At 40.7% G+C, this 20,003-nt stretch overlaps 2 protein-coding genes across 2 annotated transcripts in view; one reads left to right on the top strand and one right to left on the bottom strand.

The window, feature by feature from the left end:
* skap1 (src kinase associated phosphoprotein 1) overlaps positions 1-10,050 on the top strand; it is a 31,646-nt gene extending 21,596 nt beyond the window's left edge. Inside the window, exons 10-13 of the mRNA XM_054598948.1 lie at positions 381-434; positions 562-671; positions 8,952-9,054; positions 9,387-10,050. Coding sequence (XP_054454923.1) covers positions 381-434; positions 562-671; positions 8,952-9,044 — 257 coding nt within the window. The 3' untranslated portion in view covers positions 9,045-9,054; positions 9,387-10,050. The remainder of the gene's footprint in view (positions 1-380; positions 435-561; positions 672-8,951; positions 9,055-9,386) is intronic.
* Positions 10,051-10,309: 259 nt separating this feature from the next.
* On the bottom strand, positions 10,310-17,784 carry snx11 (sorting nexin 11). The gene is given in 8 exon segments (XM_054598908.1): positions 10,310-13,356; positions 13,934-14,158; positions 14,294-14,389; positions 14,555-14,602; positions 14,604-14,653; positions 16,210-16,296; positions 16,586-16,625; positions 17,622-17,784. Coding segments are annotated over 7 exon segments (1,848 nt in total). The 5' UTR covers positions 16,610-16,625; positions 17,622-17,784; the 3' UTR covers positions 10,310-12,038.
* Between the last annotated feature and the right edge of the window lie 2,219 nt (positions 17,785-20,003).

The following is a 20,003-nucleotide window of genomic DNA, read 5'->3' as shown; positions in this document are numbered from 1 at the left end:
TTCCCGCCCGCGTCTCTGATGAATGTGAACAAATTGATTCTCACTGAGGAGTTCAGTCTGGTTGAAAAAGGAAAAAACAGACATCTTGTGTCTTGTGCAAACACATTAGGCACTGGCTGATGATCCGTTTTATTTATTTTTTCTATGTGTTGTTTTATCATGATGCTTTGTTTTTTTTACCCCACATTAGTCCTTAATGTGTGAAACAAAAAGAAACATGTCTAAAAAATGTCTTTCTTTAGCAGCAGGTTGTGTTTTTGGTCATTATTTAGTTTTTCCCGTGAGATAATGAAATTAAAACGTCTGGGTCTTAATATATATTTATAATGTTCTGTTACATACATCATTTTGTTGTTTTTGCTGTGCTTTTTTTTATTCAGAGGATGATTTTCCAGATCCGACAGAGGAGAGCAGTGAAAAGAACAACAAACCAGGTCAGAACCTCATTAGAGGCTGCTACTAATAATGAGAAAAAGAATCTCCAGCTTAATGGTTAAGCAGTGAGAAAAGAACATTGTCTTGCTCTTTTTGCTTAAATCTGCGCTCTGCATTTCCCCTCAGCTCCGTCATCAGATTACGCTAACTTCTACCAGGGTTTATGGGATTGCCAGGCGGACGAGCCGGACGAGCTGCAGTTCCAGCGAGGAGATCTCATTTACATCATTAGCAAGGTCAGCAAAATAATCCACAAGGTTACTTAAACATCTACCAGATTTCTGTTTTCTGGACCCGCTGTCTCGCAGTTGAAAAGGGAGACCATCGTCACCTCTAATGAAAACCATTCCTGATTGCAACATTGACTCAAAGACATAATTACAAGAGTTCAAAATGAGTGAAATGTGAAGCAGATGTGCAGAATATTAAATTATTTAAGGGGTTAAACAACATCAATGCCAGTAATCACTTTGCCCCTCGTTTACTTTCCCAACATGCTGATATCCCCAACGTCTAAATTCCTCTGTTAGTGAGCGCTCGTGTCTCGATGCAGCAGTGAAGCACCAACTGAGGCATTGTCTCTTCCCAGGCCACTAGGGTGAAGTGCCATTCGGGCGCTGCGTAATGGTGCTGTTGTTCATTACGGAGCCTCTATCACAGGGGTTAATTGAGTAGGCAGCCATGCGAAGCCCTTCCTTTCTGTTTGACATAAACTGCAGGTGAAGCCATCCTGCATCTCGGCTCTTTCCCTCTCTCGATCTATTTCCTCATGTTTTATGGCCATCTTGTAGTTACATGCAGAGTATCTACCAGTGAAAAGCCACCCTACTGGAAATCAATGGCTTGTAATTTGGGCACTTTTGCTCTGCTGCGCGCAGGGACTTGTTTCCTCAGACTGTTTCTATTGGTCGGTTCGAGATTGAATCACCATGTTCTGTGTTTAGGCTAAATTATCTGAAGAGTGTGAGGGAGGAAGAACTTACAGTGTATTCAGCTTCTTCTTTTTTTTTGTTGGTAATTATGCAGTACAGATTGAGAAATGATGAATTGAACCTCATGATTTCCTGCATCTTTAATCAGCAGCTGCAGCCACTGAATTTTAATTATTCGTGATGTTTTCTAGTTTTAGTGCAGAAAACAATAATGTTCTCTCTTTTATGTAAGTTTAAGATATATAAACAAACAGTGTCAGTTTATGTTGAAGGATATACGGCTCTTTTGTTTGTAAGAGCAGATGTGGCACAGGTGAAAAATGCTTTCACCCAAGATGGACTTTTAATTGAGGCTCTCTTGGCAGTGCCAGATTAATGAGATGCCAGCCTCCTCAGTCTGTGCGTGCTGGTTGATGGGGGAAAATGTCAAAACAGCCATGGTCATTTTTCACGTAAGGATGACAAAGGCAGCGTACTTGAGGAAACAAAGGGGACCTGGCTCTGAGCTCGCTGATCCGCCTCAGACAGCCTCGGCCCTGCCATGGCGTATTACTTTTCACTGTACAGATCTGATTACTGCTTCTCTGAAGACCTTAAAAAGCAAACTAAGTTCCAAGTTGGAAGCAAGACTAGGTCGTAGTATCTCACAATCTTAATGACACAGATTACTCTCGTTTTGTCAAGCTGTACGCTGAAGTCATAACATAGTGACAGACTACGAGAGAGTATTCTAGCTATCCTCTAATGGATTTAAAGCGAGGGTCTGGTTGTAAATTATTCAGAGGTGATCTCCGGACAGCTTCCGACTGTTTGGTTCAGTGTGACGACACGACTCCGCCCCACGTCCCATTTTTGCGTCCCTAAAAGAGTCTAATTTCCCCCCATGAATAGCATTATTTGGATTATAGCCTGTAATCGGCTATTTGTTTTAATGAGCCCCTTGGGGAGGGATTCCCTGTGTCTCCTGTGTGAACACGCACGCCCCTGCCGACGTTCAGTTTTTTTTACGGGTGGGGATTCCTGAGAACCCTGACCTCGATGAGTGAAATACGGGCCCTTGGCTAGAACTCAAGTCTGTCGCTTAACTGGGGACCCAGACACATGAAATGGCCGTAATAAAACCAGGGCCCATAAATTCTCTCAGAGGGTGGGAGGCCTGGTTGTCTGTGCTGTTATGTCAACACTGACCATAATTACAAGGTAATAAGGACACGCTCTAAGTGCTAAATCAATGGTGCTAACAAACTGTTATTTTTAAAGCTGGGATGTGATTGACTGCTGAAGTGCAGAATGGTATAGCCACAGGCGCGGTGTCATATGGCTGTGAACTGAGGAGAACATGCCGATTGTATAAAAGGCCCTCATCCATCATTATTGATCTCTCACTTACTGTAAAGCGGGGGCATTTTTACTGTATTCGTGTTTTTTTCCCCCTTGTGTGTTTCTCCGTGTGTGTGTGCATATCTGTGTATCCCTGACAAAGTAAATAAATTAGGAACCTCACAACTCATATGAATCCCATTAGTTCAAGAGAATTAATCTCGTAGTGTGCCTCCTCCGCCGCCGGTTCCAGCGATGCCTAACTTCCCCATCGCAGAGCTCGACGGCGATGCTCAGCGTGCTGATACATGAGGTACAAACACGCGGTTAAATCCATCTTGTGAGTTTTGCTCTGGCATTTCATTTCTGAGAGCTTGCATTTTTCTAATGCGCATTATAGCTTTACGCTGACATTTTACTGTGTGATGACAAATACTGGCGAGCCCAGTTTTCTGCAGTATCACACTCTCAGATTTATTTATTTTTTAACTCGATTTTAAACTATCGAGATGTTTGGCTCACATTTTCACTTCATCATGATATGCGACAAGATATTTGTTATACGATTTACAATGTGAGCGTTGGATTAATTTGTCACAGCGGCTTGAATCCGTTGTTTCGCTTGCCCCCCCGACACGTGTAATGCCTTGTGTACTTAGTCGGCCATGTTCCACGCTGAACCATAAGGTTGTCTTGCATTCTTGCCCTCTAATTTATGTGTCCAGAATCAAAAGACACGGGCTCTACAGGTCAGCTGTCACATTCCTGTATTCCCACAGGCACTCATGGAGAACGGCGGCGATGGAGTGGGAAGAGATTTATGACACAAACCCATCCAGGGTCCTTAAAACTCTGGCAAGCACTGCTGCCACCTCTTCCTCTTTCTCTCCATCGCACCGCTCGTCTCTCCCCCTCTTCTCCCATCGCCGTCCAACCATAACGCACAGAGAGGGAGACGGGCCAGCCAATCCGGTGCGTCTCCCAAAGCCGAGCGCCACGTCACGTTTGTCCAAAGTGTTTTTTGCTCGTCAGAGACGATGAGAGCGTGGACACCACTGACACCTTGTGGCGGTTTCTACTAGTCTTTCTATTATATGACAACTTATACAAACACCAGAAGCTGATTTACAGCCTTATGGATTTACTTGCTGTGATTTATAGCTTTTTATAGAATACAATTTATGATGTAAAAAAATTGAAATAAGAGATTCTAAAACTCATTTTGTGCTTAAATGGCCACTTGTTTTCTGTCCAGGCAACCTGTGACAGTCTTTCTTTAGGGTCATAACAGGCTTCTTCTCTGTTTAACAAGCCGATTTCAGGCCGCTGCCCACAGGTCACACCGACTGAATACAGCCGAAAAGAAAAGGAAAAGTGGGCAAACAATCAGATGGGAAAAGTCAAGCAAGAGAGACAAAGAGGGTGGATCCTCTTTATTCTTTTGTGTGAACCCCCCCCCCCCCCCCCCCCCTCTCTCCTTTCTCCTTTTCTCTGTCACACACCCATTTAAAGACCCCTGGCTGCTATTGTGGCTATAGACACCAAGACGCTTTAGACAGGCAAGACATCCTATTTACCACCCGAAGTAGCAGGGGGTGAGTCTGGGGTTTGGGGTCACGCAGGAGGCAGCGGTCAACTCCCGGTCAACTACAGTAGGTCATTATTCAGCCCAAGCCAATAGCCCAGAACCGCGTCCGAGCAACCCACCCCCAATCCATTCTGCCTAATTATTATAAATGAGGGGCGGCGTAAACAGCCATCATTACAGACACTCAGTGGCATACACAAATCCACTTTAAATTGCTATTAAGTTAAGGAGCTATCTGTAATCCCAGGCGTGCATTAGAAAGGAGCGAGTAGGTTTTCTTTTTATTAAATCTCATCGTCCCTGAGATATTTTCAAACGTTCTCATGCTCTGTCATGTTTCCAATTTGAAGCCAATTCACTGATTTAATTAAAAGCCCACTTGGAAAAAAATGGACACTAAGTAGCCATTTCGATCTCTGGTTGTGCAGAATTATCGGCCATATCTCAGGATGGATTTCGACAAGATTACTTTTGGCGCAGAGTTTTTTCTTACAGCCCCAAAATAAGCATTTTCTCCCCCCCCCCACACAGTTTCAGGTCTTATCAAGTGGATCGTTCGGTGCTACCTGTGTGAGCGGGGAGGAGAGCTCGCTAACCTAATAGCGGGTTACAGATCTCTGCTAGAGGTCTCCATGTTTCTTTGTTAGAGTGACCAGTGATGGAAGAACTGCAGAGAGCTGCAGTGTATCAGATGAGTCTTATGTAGAGGAGGAAGAAATGCAGAAAGAAAAAAAAAAACAATAGAGAGGATGCAAGTGGAAAGGCTGCTACAGGAGGGATGGGAAGAGAGGAAGGGGAGGAAAGGAGGGGAGATGGGTGGGGGAGAGAAGGAGGGAGGGAGGGTTTGTAACACCCAGGCGGCGGGTTCAGCGGCAGGGCAATGAGAGACTTCCTGCGCTCCATCACGCCCAAGGCCTGCCTCAGTCAGCTGGTGGCCGAGGAAAGATGCCTCATGTGTCAGGCTTATTAGCACTCCCCCTAGTTTGTATGCATTTGGGATTGTGTGTGTGTGTGTGTTTGTGTGTGTGTCATTTGGGAGCATGTGTGTGTGTGTGTGTGTGTGTGAAAGAACAAGATGAGAAAGGAAAAGAGGGAAAGAAGAGGACATCTGCGCAGACTTTTACGTTTTCTGCCAAAAAAAGGGTGCATTTACTTTCTGACAGAGATTTTAAAGCTCGTGTTTTGTTTAGGTACACACAATGTGGGTGACGGCGTCATTCCCCCCCCTCGCCGCCGCCACCCCGTTGTCTTTCGCCGCATCCACCCAACCCTCGACTCACCTTCTCCCCGCTTCAGGCTCGGGGTAGCTGTCAATCCGTCCTCCGGTTTCGGGAGCGTGAGCGATGGGCCTATCAGAATGCCGCCATTAGCCAGCCCCCTGAGTGGTAAATAAACGATCGCGCCGGTACACTGCAGGTGTTGTCATGGCAACCCACTCTCAGTGCCAGCCCCGCCCACGCTCATCCCCCCACCCCACCCCGGCCTCCTTTCTCTCTTTCTCTCTCGGCGGAGGAGTCACCGGGAGGTCAACGAGTCAACACGCCGCAGCCGCCACGACACGGCGCTGTTTGGCACCCCCCCCCCAACCCTCCAACCCTCCAACCCCCAACCCCCTTCCTCACAGAGGGGATCTGATCTGCATCCAGGTTGCAGATGTGTGTCACCTCTCAGACACACACACACACACACACACACACACACACACACACACACACACACACACACACACACACACACACACACACACACACACACACACACACACACACACACACTGTGTATCCTGCTACATCTTGTTAATGAGACAAAACCAGACGTCTCCCAGAACACTTGGGGACGCTTGATTTTCATCACCCCAGAACTTCTTGTTCTTTGCCCCCCCTCTCCCCCCTGCCTTGACGTTGGCATTTCATAGCTTAAGATGCAAAATCACACGAAAACAAATCAACATAAGAGACAAAAAAAAATAAAGGAGGAAAACAAACAGAAGGAAGAGGGCATTGAGGAGTTTGCATAGTTTTTGTCATTTGGATAATTTACTCTCCCCGCCTCTTGGAATGTCCCTATTACAGCAGGTGTACTCTGGATGAACCCGCTTCAAGTATGAGGAAGATGGACTCGGCACGCCTGACAGACTTCCACCGCCATTGGCGCCCACTCTGTGATGTAGCAGTTGTATTAAAATGGCGGCGCTGATAATCCAAAAGACCTTTCTCAGGGAGAATTTGAGACCGACTGCACAGATGGGCCACGGAGATAAATAAAACTCTCTGTCACTACGGTCGGTGGAATAGTGCCGCGACGCCCCCCAAGGGAGAGAAAAACTGTTTCCCTCTCTCTCTCTCTCTCTCTCTCTCCCTCCCCTCCCGTCTGTCTGTCCCCCCCCTTTCTCCTCCTCTGTTCACACTATCACAAATGGGAACCAGAGCCAGCTTTCCGCAACCGGGCTTCTCCCTTCTTGGTCTTATGGGGGGCATAAAAAGCCCATTTCGGACTTAACTTTCTCCTGCTTTATGAGCTCAAACACACACCGACTAGTCCGTCAGAGTTTGTCAGAGAGCCAAGCACACCGGAGCATCCCGGTGTGAGCTGTCAGCGAAGGGTTTCGTGGGTTGAAGCGATGAGGCCTGGATGGACAATCTGCTTATTGTGGGTACCTGTTAGTGCTGTAAGAACCCTCGAGTCTGGCGGTTTTATCACTTCCTGAGCGATCCATTCATCGCCTCTGTCCAAACACTTCTCATTAGCTGCAGGCCCCATTCCTCTGGATGGAGGGAGGCTCAACCTTTGACAAAACGCTGTTCATCATGTCAGAGAATGTGTGTGTTTTCACATCTAGGACCTGTTAAGAGTGAGAAGTGGAGCCTGATTCCAATCTCAGACATTACAAAACTTAAACGCAGGTGTGCCTGCTTGCAAACACACTCACGTAGCATATGTGTGTGTGCCATAGCCGAGGGTTTCATCTTCTCCTCAGGGCTCGAGACAAACTGTTGGAGCAGCCATTCCCAATCTGCTGGAGAGAACAGAGGAGAGAGAGATGAGTTCAGGCTCCTCGCTCCATCAGGGGTAGAGAAAATGACGGCCGGCTGGTGCCTCCTGTGCTTCCACTGCTGAGCCTCAAACGCCCCTCTGGTTTCTGGCCAAATATTGATCCAGTGCAGATCTAGTTAGAGCCCAACTGCTGCGATCAGATGATCATGTTGTTGTTGATGCCACTCCGGTTCCTAAAACGCTTAAAGCACTTGATAGAGAATGAATGAAATATTTTTTTATGTCAGTTTTTTCGATCTGGAAAAAAAGGCGTCGTACACCTAAAATATCTGCACTTTTTTTATTCTTTCTGGGCTGTAATTTTCACTTTCTGATTATTTAACCCAATACCAAATAATTGTGTAGTAGAAGTGTATTAATTTTATTTAACATTAATTTGATTGTGATTCTTTCTCTGTCATAACATCTCACTCACAATTTAATTTAATTAATTTAGATTCTTCCAAAAGGTTTATGACAAATGTAAATTTAAAAAAAGGTTCAACCTACAATTATTAGACGTGACACTAAGCATCTATTTAAAAGAGTGACATTTATTTTAAAAGTTAAATTTAAGACTCAAACGACAGCAGCTAAATTATATTTTCAACATCTTTTTGAAGGACCTGGACTTTTATTATATTTTCTTTCTTATATTTTTACGTAAACAAAAGTCGTGTGTTGGTTTTTTTAATAATATTTTATTTTATTTACTAATTTAATTTTATGGTAGAATAGATATCTGCACACTTAAATCTATGAAGAGAACACTTTATTTTTATTTTTATTTTTCGGTCTAAAGGACCTTCATCACAGCATACATGGTTTCTTATTTTAAAACTATTCAAAGTGGTGCATAATGTGTTGTTATTGTGTTTATGCCCCTAATATTTAGTCTACAAAATGTCCAAAATGTATGCAAAATCCCACCGGCAGTTACAAAAAAGTTATGAAGAATTTCCTGAAGTTGCTTATTTTATTTTATGCCCTAAAGATTTTTCTACTTTAGGTGATATGAAAGTGAAAAGAATGATTTTATTAACTTCATTATGGTCTTATTTTTTTTTTACTGTCACCAGTTAAATTTGCATTCAATCTTAGTTTGGTTTTTTTTAAATATAAAACTCCAGTTCCCTACTTCCTTTTTAATCAAAGTGCAGAAATTAAGTCTTGTTATAATGAGTCTGGGGATACAGGCAGGCTGTTGTCATGGCTCCTGAGCAGTAAAAAAAACAAAAAAAACCAGTTTTGTTTTAGACACTGTCTCAATAGTCTTGTTTACCGCCTTCCCCCATTTTTTGAATGGAGACCCTGGAGGTAAAAGCACCCCAGTGTCTCTTAGAATATTGTACACGGCCGTGTTGTGTGTTGGATCTGGTCCCTCCTGGATTTCCTTTTGCTAAAGTTGAGTTTATACTGTTTAACCTTATTATTTTAGCCGCCACTGTGAGGGATCGGCGCCACATGTAATTGCAGTTCAAATCATTCGAATGGTCGCTCTAATGTTAACAACACCAGACAAACAATGCACTCAAATCAAATATAAATGTGAGATCTGCGCTCAATCCTGCTTCGTTTACTCGTCCCCCTCGAGCCCCCCACAGAGACTCACTGTTGTTTTATTTGTTCATTTTGGGGTCCAGGAGTACAACATCCACGGCTGGTGGGTCGGCGAGCTGAACGGCACCGTGGGTATCGTCCCCAAGGACTTCCTGCACCCGGCCTACATCCTGTGAGCTCCAACAGGTACCAAGGCACTCTCTTATCATCAGCATTATGGACCATTACTGTGGCCTAATACACAGAAACGGTCCCCCTGGTACTCATCCAGACTGCCATTGAGGTACATTCAGTCGTTGACCTGCCATTTATGGCATCTGCTGGCTGGAAGAAGTACTGCGTAGAGCAGTCAGAGCGGGGCAATGGGTGACAATAAATATGTGCAACAAAAGCACGATTGCAGCGTTGGTTGTCCTATTTAAGAAAATGATTCCCTAATACCGTTAGATAGGCGCAGCTGAGAATGAATACTGAATTATTAATGCGTGTTTCTCCGTTGGTGTGTTTTTATTTTACAGTGCTGCTGCTGACACGTCCGGCCATGAATTTCACAGATAATCTTTTGTAATTGGAAAATAATTCCCCCTCATAAGACTGTGAGTTATGTCATGTAAATCTGCAGCAGTAGTGCTTATTCCTGTACACTATAAACCACATGTAAAGGTCTTACCTTCAATTTGAATGCGCAAACCAAAGCTAAAGCAATTATTTAAACAGAAAATACGAAAATGTTGATTGTTATAATTACAAGAAAAGCCTCTTAAATGTGAGGATGTGCTTTTGTTCTCTGTTTTATATTATTATAAATTGAATATATTTGTGTTTTTCACTGCCGGTTTGACAAAAAAAGTCATTTGAAGACGTTGTCAGGCTGGTAAATTGTGATGAGACTTTTTTCAGACTTTTAGAATGTTTAAATTTTTCATAGACTAAAAGATTAATTAATTAATGAGAAACATAATAGAATAATCAGTCATGAAAATAACAGTTAGTTGCAGCTCTAGTGAAAATTGATTAATTATTATTGACGACACATTTATTAATTCACTGGTTAAAATTAGAAATATGTAGATTATTAGGAGCTTTTTTCTTGTTTAATACTGACACTTTTTTTATAAACAAGATTTTATGTACATTAAGTATAATTTTTTTAACTATGTATGTGGAGTTTTACATCAAAATATTAAAAAAAATATCAACAGCCTTTTCTGCTTGTGTGTGATTTTTTTAACTTAAATTCCTGTGTTGGGTTATTAAACTGTTCCATTTTCAGCCACTAGGCGGCAGGATTGCTCCAATATCTGGTCTGAAATCCATGAGATGTGTTTGGTAAGACGTGTATAATAAAATCAGTCCAATGAAACCACTGAAATAAACATTCACATGAAGCAAAGTTAAGAAGAAAAACTATTTATTTAAAATAAAACAAATACATGGACACAGTCACTCAGGTGGTTATCATTGCCCTTGTAGATCCATGTTATAAAATAGAGGTCTCCTTCAACGGGACAATAAACCAGTGAGACTGGGTCCCTTTTTAAAAAGCAACAAAATTATTTAAAATCACAAACAACAGTAGTAGTGTGTGAAAACAATGTGGAGGTCAAACTGCAGCCGAGTTTAAAAATAAATGGAAGTAAGGCTGTATTCACAGAAGTATACTTCAAAAAAAATGATCACCTTAAAACGAGAACTTGGATTTTTTTAAGCGGGGTTGTATGAGTACTTTTGTTTTAAACGGTTAGTTCAGATTCACCATTCAAGTCAAACAGTAACAAAAACAAACAAGGCAGCGGTAGTAAAGAGGTGACAATATGCTTTGTCCTTTACTCCGACCTCAATCTACTGTAGATAAAACACCGACTATGAATAAGTACCTGATATAACCACACTTCAACTATTCCTTAAACCAACTATTGTAAACAACATGTAAACTTCCTACCAGACCCTGTTTCGTCTCAGGAGAGCTGTGATCATTAAAATAATGCAGTAAAAGAGCAGAAAATGACACATTATGCACATTATCATTAGGATCACATGTCTATTGCACAGGGGTTCCGATTATTATTCTGATAATTCATTATTCCCTCAAATTTCTTTTCCCTCTCCAATAATAAATATCAGGTTAACAGTGCTGCCTATAAAACGCAAACATGATACTAAACCAGTTTAATGTTGATCTCTAAAAATGTTGTATCTTTAGACAAATTAAACCCTCCTTTGGTGGTGAATTAGTGACTTCTATATTTACTTTGGATTAAGCTAATTATTACAGGATTGTTGTATATATACACATTTAAGATCAGAGACTTTTTAAATGCATAATTATCAGGATTCAATAGGGCACAGTGGTTTACTTAAAACAGTGATTTTTCGTGAGTTTCACATTTAGCAAGATGTAAATAAGAGTAAGAATAACTGTGTATAAGTCTCCGGTGACTGTAAAGATATATTCAGACTGCTTTTTGGTCGACGCGATTGTTTCTCCTGTCCATACTCCCTTCAGAGCCAGTATGGACAGGAGAAACAATCGCGTCTACCAAAAAGCAGGAACCACTACAGCAACCACAAGCTCTATAAAAGGCCATACAGAGTATTAATATAGACCTTAAAGCAAAAATGTGATTCTATCTTTTAATTCAAGTGTATATTTCTGTCATCATTTGCAAAAGTTTCCAACAACATGAATAGAATTCAGAGAAATCACATTAAAATAAAAATAGAATCATGTCGTATGTTTACACAATGATAAAACCTTTAAATCTTTATGGATAAAAAACAAAAAAATATTATATATATTAGATATTTTTAAGAACTCTAGCACCCTCTGCTGTTCTCAAAAGGGATCATCATCCACAGAAGAGGAGAAAAAAACAAACTGTGCCGATATTTAATTTACCTGAGTGTTAATGGAGATGCACCTTTTAAAATTAAATATACACATTTAAAAATAAAAAGAAGTTGTGACAGTGTGACAGACCGGATCATCTAAATTTTTTAAGATGGTGTATACGAGCAGACTTTTTATGTACTTCCCTTGTTTACGTGTGCGTGATCAAATGCGTCTTTGGCAGACGACAACTCCCACAATCCATTTCTGTTGCTCTCTGGGGTGTCATTCAGCTGTCTAACTAATGCACCTCCACCTCCTGAGTCTCCTCCGAGGCGTCCTAAGACAGCGAGGACACGTTTTCCTGCTCCGTACATTTAACACCAGCCGTGCAGCTGCTCTCTAAGACGCTGAAGTCACTGTTTTCTGTTAAATCACCAACGGTTACAGTCGAGTTCAAATCCAGAGATTTACTCAAGTCACTGATGTCTGTTATGTAGTGCAGGTCCTCGTCCTCCTCGGCGGAAACAACCTCCTTTTCCACAGAGCCTCCATTCATGTGCAGGTCCAAGCTGGTTCTACTGGAGGCCTCTACTGGTGACCAGTGCTCGACCTCCTCGGGAGGCGTCTTCGTGAAGCCGTTAGCGGCCTGGATCGGGTCCTCGGCGTCGTCATAAACGCTTTCTTCGTCGCTGACCTTGACGATGCTCTCATTGGAAGATGAGTGGCCGTCCTCGTCGCTGTCCTCCGTGGTCCGAACCAGATCCGCTTGGTCCGTTTGTTGAACAATGTCCTCGTCGCTGCCGTCCACCTCTGGGACACTCAGCACATTTTGTGTTTCTTCATGGATTTCTGACTGAAGCGGCGTCTCCACTTCGCTCCCAGCTTCATCATTGTTTTTGCTGTCTGGCTCTTTTTGTCCGTCTGAGTTCTCAAACTCTTCCGGACAGCCGGCGTCTTCCACGTGAACCTCCGTGCCGTCAACGCCTTCTAGACCGTTGACTTCAGAGATGTCGTGAGTTTCTAAAACCTGCTGCTCAGAGCAGACGACTTCCAGAACTTCCTCCTGAGGTCCGGCGCCGCTTTCTGTTCCCTGTTCCTCAAAGACACTGTCCTTAAAATCTAAAATGTCTGCAGAGTTTGCACATTTTTCTGGCTCAGACTCAACGTTTTCCATCTTTGCTTCTCCTGAACTTTCCCGTTGATCAGCCTCCTCCTCTGTGTCCGGATGAGGAACAGTCTTTTCTTCTGTATCCGATGTCGTAACGCTCTCCTCTCTCACTGAACACTCCTCCTCAAACAGGCCGTCTACCCCGTTCTTCTCAAGGCCAGCACCCATGGGAGAGTGCACCTCCACCGGTGTCAGTATCTGACAGCTCCTCTGCTGGATCTGCTCTGCAAGGCCGAGACTCTCCGGGGCGTCCTGTCTGTCGCCCAGAAAAAAGGTTGCCTTGGTCGGACCGCAGTCCTCAACGACGGCCTCTAGGTGGTTGTCCTTCTGGAGGACCCTCACTGAGGATTTCTCCTTGTGCTGAAGCTCAATGGTGTCTTTGTCACAGAGCTCCAGTAAATCTTCTGGATGATTAGAGTCATCGCAGGCCAAAAGCTCAGGGTTGAGGATCTCTTTAGGTTGTAAGCAAGGTTGATGAGGAGCTGGGCTGTGGAGGGCAAAGAGAAAAACAATTACTTTAGCTTACTTTTTCAACTGAACAGGAACTTGTTCAGAATAATAGTAAGGGGTTTCCAGAAATATGCTTATTCACTTTCTTGCCAAGACTTCGATAAGAACATAGATACCACTCTTTTGTCTTTAAGTTTCAGCTGAAAGTTAGCTTAGCTTAGCACAAAGACTGGATACGGAGCTAAACAGCTAGCTGGCTCTGTTTTACAGCAACAAAATCTAGTCCACAAAGAACAAGTTGCGGTTTAACAGATATGTATCTTACTATTTCTTGAATTCAATACATCAAAAAAACACTTATGTGAGGGTCTAAAACTAACATTACTTACATAATATTTTCTATATCGACATACAATCTACTGAATGTGTAAAGGAGTTGTTAGTAGTGCTGAATCCTTGAAAATCCAAATCTGACTATGCAGCACATTTTATATGTTTCACTGCAGTGGCAGATACAGATACAGCACAAATAACATTAAATAAACAGAAGGGACAATGCAAAGGAAACCGGTTATTTACACACCACTGGGTCAATAGTTTAAATCTCCTCCTACCTCTCCATGGACTCGTACGATACGGTCAGACTCGGCTCCTTGATGGAGTCTTCCTCCTGGGCCTGAGCGTAGCCCCGGTTGGACGAGGCGTAGGTGAGGATGGCGTCCGTCACGGAGTACGGCGTGTGGCCCTGCACGCAGTCCTGGATGTGACCGACCGGCAGCTGGGTCTGCAGGAAGAGGTGGAGCTGGCTGTCTGACAGACACACCGTCATGTTCACCACACTGCCACCACAAAAAGGTAATGTTATCAAGGTGGGTTTTATGAACAAATATACCTTTTTATATAGCAGATCTCATATATATATATAATATATAAATATATATAAAATTTTATTTTTTTAAACAACAAGAACTGACTTGTCCAAGAAGGCCTGAAGTCCTTTCCTTCTCCTCTCCAGGAAGTCCTCATTGCTGAAGTAAAAGAAAGACTTTGCTGGAAGTTCTGGGACCGGCCTACGAGGATGAACACAGGTTTGTAGGTATTTGCTTCATTAAATATATGTGTTAAGAAAACAATGGTGACATGCAGACAAATTTGTGTTGAAAATATGTTTCTCTTTTACCACAGCGCCATAAGAAAATACATTTAAAGAATAGTAGAGCAGGACAACAACTTACACCAAACCAGAGTTCTTCTGCAGCTTCTTCTTGAGCCAGGCGAACTCTGTAGCGCCGACGCACACAGGACGTCTTGGCTGTGAAGGCTTTACTGTTGGTCTGTGGATTAAAAGATACGAGTTACAGTCAGCAATGCTAGATTATTATACACAGCCAAAGTATGAGGGGTTTTATATTTCTCTTACGGTTAAAAAGATCCCAACAAAAACAGCAAAAAACAACAATGAATCAACAACTAACAAGTATTGTCTGTGTATCTAAAGCCTGATATCTCTACTTCTTCTTCTTCATAGAGCTCCATTAAAACACATCAGTGAGCCTCAGTGTTGTTCCTTCATCACCATGAACACACACTTTTGTCAATTAAATTGAATAATGAACACCAGCGTTATCCTTTAATTTATAAATATATCACAATTTATTGACTATAATCTCGTTAACCCTAATGTTGTAACAGGAATGACTCAACTGCTGCTGAGGTTAAACATTATCACATGTCAGATTTGTTCCAATGACTTGTGACACCATCACTTATTCACCATGACTACACCGTTTCAATAAATTCACTTAACTCTTCAACAGAATAGACCTAAAAACATAAACTAGTTCCACCTTTTAAATGTGAGTATTTGATGCTTTCCTTTGGGGTTTTAGAAAATTGGTAAAACAAGAAGTTGCACTCTTTGGCTGTTGGTAAAAATAACAGTATTTCTTACTTTTCTCTAACATTTTACGAATCTAATTGCTTAATGCAGACTTACATATTGTTAACACGGAGTAGACATTGAATCATGTGAAGGTGTCTTTTTTTTTTTTAAATAAATTTAAAATAGTCTACACAAATATCTGTACCAAACAGGTTCATAGTTTCTGTAAAGAGATGGGTGACAAAAGCAGTGAGAAGGGTTTTACTATAAGGTTTTTGTTGAAGCTGAAATATTCCAAAACTACTTGACTGATCTTTCTGGATTTAGAATTCAAACATTGTGCACATTCAGCCGTGACAAACAAAAGCATATCTATGACAACCAGAATGATATTAAGACCACGCAAGGTCACGTGATCTTAGTCAATTTCATGAGTCAACACCCTCACAACATCCGTCTGGTCTTGCAGCCTCGATGCTGACGCAGCATTCCTCAACACTCCGCTGCCCCGACAACAACATGGACTCCTGTCCAAACAGAATGAGAGGAATCCACGCTGCTGCCAACTCAGAGGTTTCTAAAGATCTGGGTTAGGTTATGTAAACCGGATCTGGTGGGAAACTCTTTCACAGTAACATCCCATTGTTTTATTTTAGGGTGAGGCTGGTTTATTTGTGTGACAACAAAATGCTACTCAATGATCGTTATCTGTTTTAATTGCATTCTACGCAATCCATATGTAAAACAAATTAGAAGCCAACAGTAATGTTTGTTGTCATTCGTTCTGCTAATTATTTTCCAGATATATTTTCAGAAAATTGTTAAAAATGCACTTCTCCATCTTACATAGCCCGCCATGTTGTCTTCATGTCTTTTTAAATATGACCAACTGTCTTAAACTTAAACACGGGAAGAAGCTGAAACCACAAAATGTGGACATTTTCTGCTACTAATCGCTTCAGCTCCAAAGTGACCAGACATATTGTAATCTTCAGTGTTAATACTCACATGTAGGAATATTTTGTAATCCACATATGAATTCCACGAGCCTTCATTCTGCATGCGGGGATCTTGGACCCGCACTGCCACAAACTCCTGGAGGACAGAAACAGAGTCAGTGTTTAAATAAAAACGATGCTCTGTGTGTTTGTGTGTTTGTGTGTGTTCTGCAGCATCGTGGTTAAACCAACAGATCATAGATAACAGTGGAGACACGTGCCATCTCTTGCCATCTCTTCAAAGAGATCGAGTTCCTCATATGCTTTTTAAACCCATCAATGGAGGTATTGTTCTTTAAAACAGTTAAAGAAGTTTAAAACGGGGAGTTAAAGATTCACAAAAGTTAGATATTAATGTTTTAATATAAAGTACAAAAAGGACTCACATCTTCTTCTTGATTGCTGTTCATCCTACCGAGTGCTGCACTGCAAAGAAAGGAGAAATCAATGAAAAAGGATCAAACCGTGTCTTTTATAGTTTTTGTCATGAGCTGATGACTCATCCTCCAAAAGAGAAGCTGGTCAGCGAAAATCCACTGAGTCACTCTAACAAGCATTTCTCTTCAGCGTTCAGGGGTTAGGGTTCGTGACTCAAGACTCTTAAGAGAGTCTCTTGGGCTGCAACAAACAATTCTTTTCATTATCAAGTGACCTGCTGACTGTTTTTATGAAAGAATCAATTGGTTGCTTAAAATCAAATCATACACAGTTCAACATGTCACTGTGAGTCTTTTGTGCACAGCGCCAGAAAGCAGCTCACAAATATAATTCAGACTATTATGGAATCAGATATTATACAAAAATAAAGGAATATATTAGTGGGTTTCATGGAAATTAACAATAACTGTGAATGAGTTTCATAGAATGTTAATAATATAACATAACCAGGAGTATATGGAATGTGTGGCAGGTGGGTGAAATTATGAATAAAAAAAAAAGTATGTGTTTTGTATTAACAGTAAGAAAATTTACTGCAAGAACAATAATTTAGACAAAAAAACACTTTTTTTTCCAGCCATTGTTGCTAAAACTTTAACAATTTATCAATGCATCAAAAAGCAAAATATTCAAGCAACAATGTTTGATAATTTAGTGTTTGTATGTCCTGAATCTGTAAATAATGCACATGTATAAACAGTAAGAAAATGTACTGCAAGAACAATAATTTAGACAAAAAAACTAGTTTTTTTCCAGCCATTGTTGCTAAAACTTTAACAATTTATTAATGCATCAAAAAGCAAAAATATTCAAGCTGCAATGTTTGATAATTCAGTGTTTTTATGTCCTGGTGTATATGCATGGCCTTTCATTACAGCTGGCTTTGTTGACATTAAGTTTCCTCGTGCGGCCTGACTGATCACACCTATAAACAATAATTATAATAATAATAATAATAATAATAACCAGACGTCAGATACTTACTCTCATTCGTATCGGCCGATGTGTTTGTTTCCAGGTCGGCGTTGCCTCTTTATTCGACCACAGACGTCCTCACATGAAGCGGTTCGTTTCCTGCAAACACCTCATATCTCCATTTCGCAAGTCACACGCAGCCTATACGTCATACTCGTCTTCTTCCGGTGTGCGCGGAAGAGGGTATGGAACCGATTTTATTTGTTTTTTGTTTTTAAAAATTCACCAAATATTTATTATTTTTTTAAACAAAACATTTAAACTGAATTCACGTGAGGAACCAAAAAAAAAAAATACAAAAATAAACGTTGACAATAAAATCTTAAATTACACCTTTCGTCCTGACACACCGCTAACCTGTAGCCATAGCAACCGCCAGCTGATGGTTGCTAAGGTGATGAAGGTGGCGTAAATGATAAAATAAAATAAAATAAGATAATCCTTTATTAGTATTAGGATTACAGCAGCATAGATATAGTGCAAACAAGGTACATAGTAGAAAAAACAAACAAGTATTTTAAATAAGTAAGTAAAGAAAAAGAAAAATCCACAATAACTAAAAAAAAAATCTTATTAATACAGACAGAATAATTATAATAATAATAATAATAACTTTATTTATATAGCACCTTTTAAAAACAAGGTTTACAAAGTGCTTTGACAGACCAGCCAGCAAGACAGTGCATAAGAAACAAAATGAAATAACAAATAAAATAAATAAAATAAATAAAATAAATAAAATAAATAAAATAAATAAAATAAATGAAATAAATGAAATAAATGAAATAAATAAAATAAATAAAATAAATCAAGTGATAATGGTAAAATATAGTAAACAAATATAAGATAAAATACCAAGATATCTATTATAGTTATAGTATTGCACAGTATATTTGTATTGCAAATCAAGTGTGATTTTTAAAAAGGCTGTGACAAATTAAAATGATGAGATATTAGATCAAAATTATTAAATATTCAGTGGAAATTCTTAGATATTAAATCAAAATGATATATGTAGTCGCACTTATAAGATATTAAGTCAAACTTTTAAGATAATAACAAAAATGTATAAGACATTAAGTCAAATGTATGACATGTCTAGCTATAAAAGGAGGAGTCAATCACATGGAAGATGGGACGGGCTGGATGGGGAAGTGGGAAAAATATTGCATTTAATCATAATTGAACAACATTTAGAAGAAATTGCACCACATGATGAAGGATGCATAGGTTGTGTGATTGCAGAAGCACTTTGGGGGAACTTTGTGTGTCTGTCCATCTGTCTCATCAACAAGTGCTTATCACAGATGGTGTGTTTTCTTCCAAATGGAAAGAGGAAGCTTGTGACGTAAAAACAAAAAAAGAGACACGGCTGATGAGAAATGTACACATGGCCTTAGATTAGTTTGAACACTGAATAAAAGAAAGTGTTTAGATCCTCTTTCCACAGAGACTTAACCCCCCCCCCTGCATTTTCAGGCTTCTTAATCAATGCATCAATGGAGGTTACAGAGGGGATAATTTCTCCCTCACAAGGGTCACTGATAATCTCTATCGGCCTCCTTCTTGGCCTGGAAGTATAGAATTTTCTAAGTTTCGTGAGGATCATTTTCTTTCTCTGTGTTTTTACTGATAACAGGGTCCCATGCAACTTGTGACCTTTAAAAAATGTCTGAACGCTTTAGGGCCCTGATAAGATACACAGTTAAATTGAGTCTTTATATGTATTATTGATTTATTTTCCATTATTGGCTAACTGTATTCTGGTAATGTGTAATGTGTTCATGCTGCTATTCTGAAGTGTAAACATTACTTCAAATAATATTTACTTGTTTTTTGTCAAAACAGTATCAATAACAAAATGAAAGGTTTGATGAATAAATCTTTGTTATATCATTTCTGCCTACATTCTTCTGATTTCATGTGTTTTTAAGTTCCATCTTTAATCTTTAATGTTTCTGAGTAAATGTAGTATACCAGGCTGAACATGTGTGTGCCGTCCCCTTTGTTTACCTTTTTTAACGTCTCCATGCTTCCACTGATAACCCCGTGTTTAACGTCACATTGCTAGGTATTGTGGGTAAAACCCACAGGCACAGTCTGCAGAAATGAGTACTTACAGAAAGGGTTCATAAAGAGAGCCCTTAAACACTCATGGATTTGAGGGTGGGACAGCCTTAATCCCTCACGGACTTTGCAGGAGCGGGCCTGAAAGTCTGTGAGTCCCTGAGTGTGGAGTTTGGGATTGGGCCTATGTTTCAAGACAAAGCTGTTTAATGAACGGAGGGGTATTTGTTGTTTACAATCTGCAACCTCGCCACTAGATGTCACTAAATCTCACTCACTTAGCCTAAAATATGTCAACAAGGCAGGTTACTCTTGCGGTTACAT

The sequence above is a fragment of the Anoplopoma fimbria genome, chromosome 5 (genome assembly GCF_027596085.1).
Source record: "Anoplopoma fimbria isolate UVic2021 breed Golden Eagle Sablefish chromosome 5, Afim_UVic_2022, whole genome shotgun sequence".
NCBI lineage: Eukaryota > Metazoa > Chordata > Actinopteri > Perciformes > Anoplopomatidae > Anoplopoma > Anoplopoma fimbria.
This window is presented reverse-complemented; position numbering and strand designations above follow the sequence as displayed.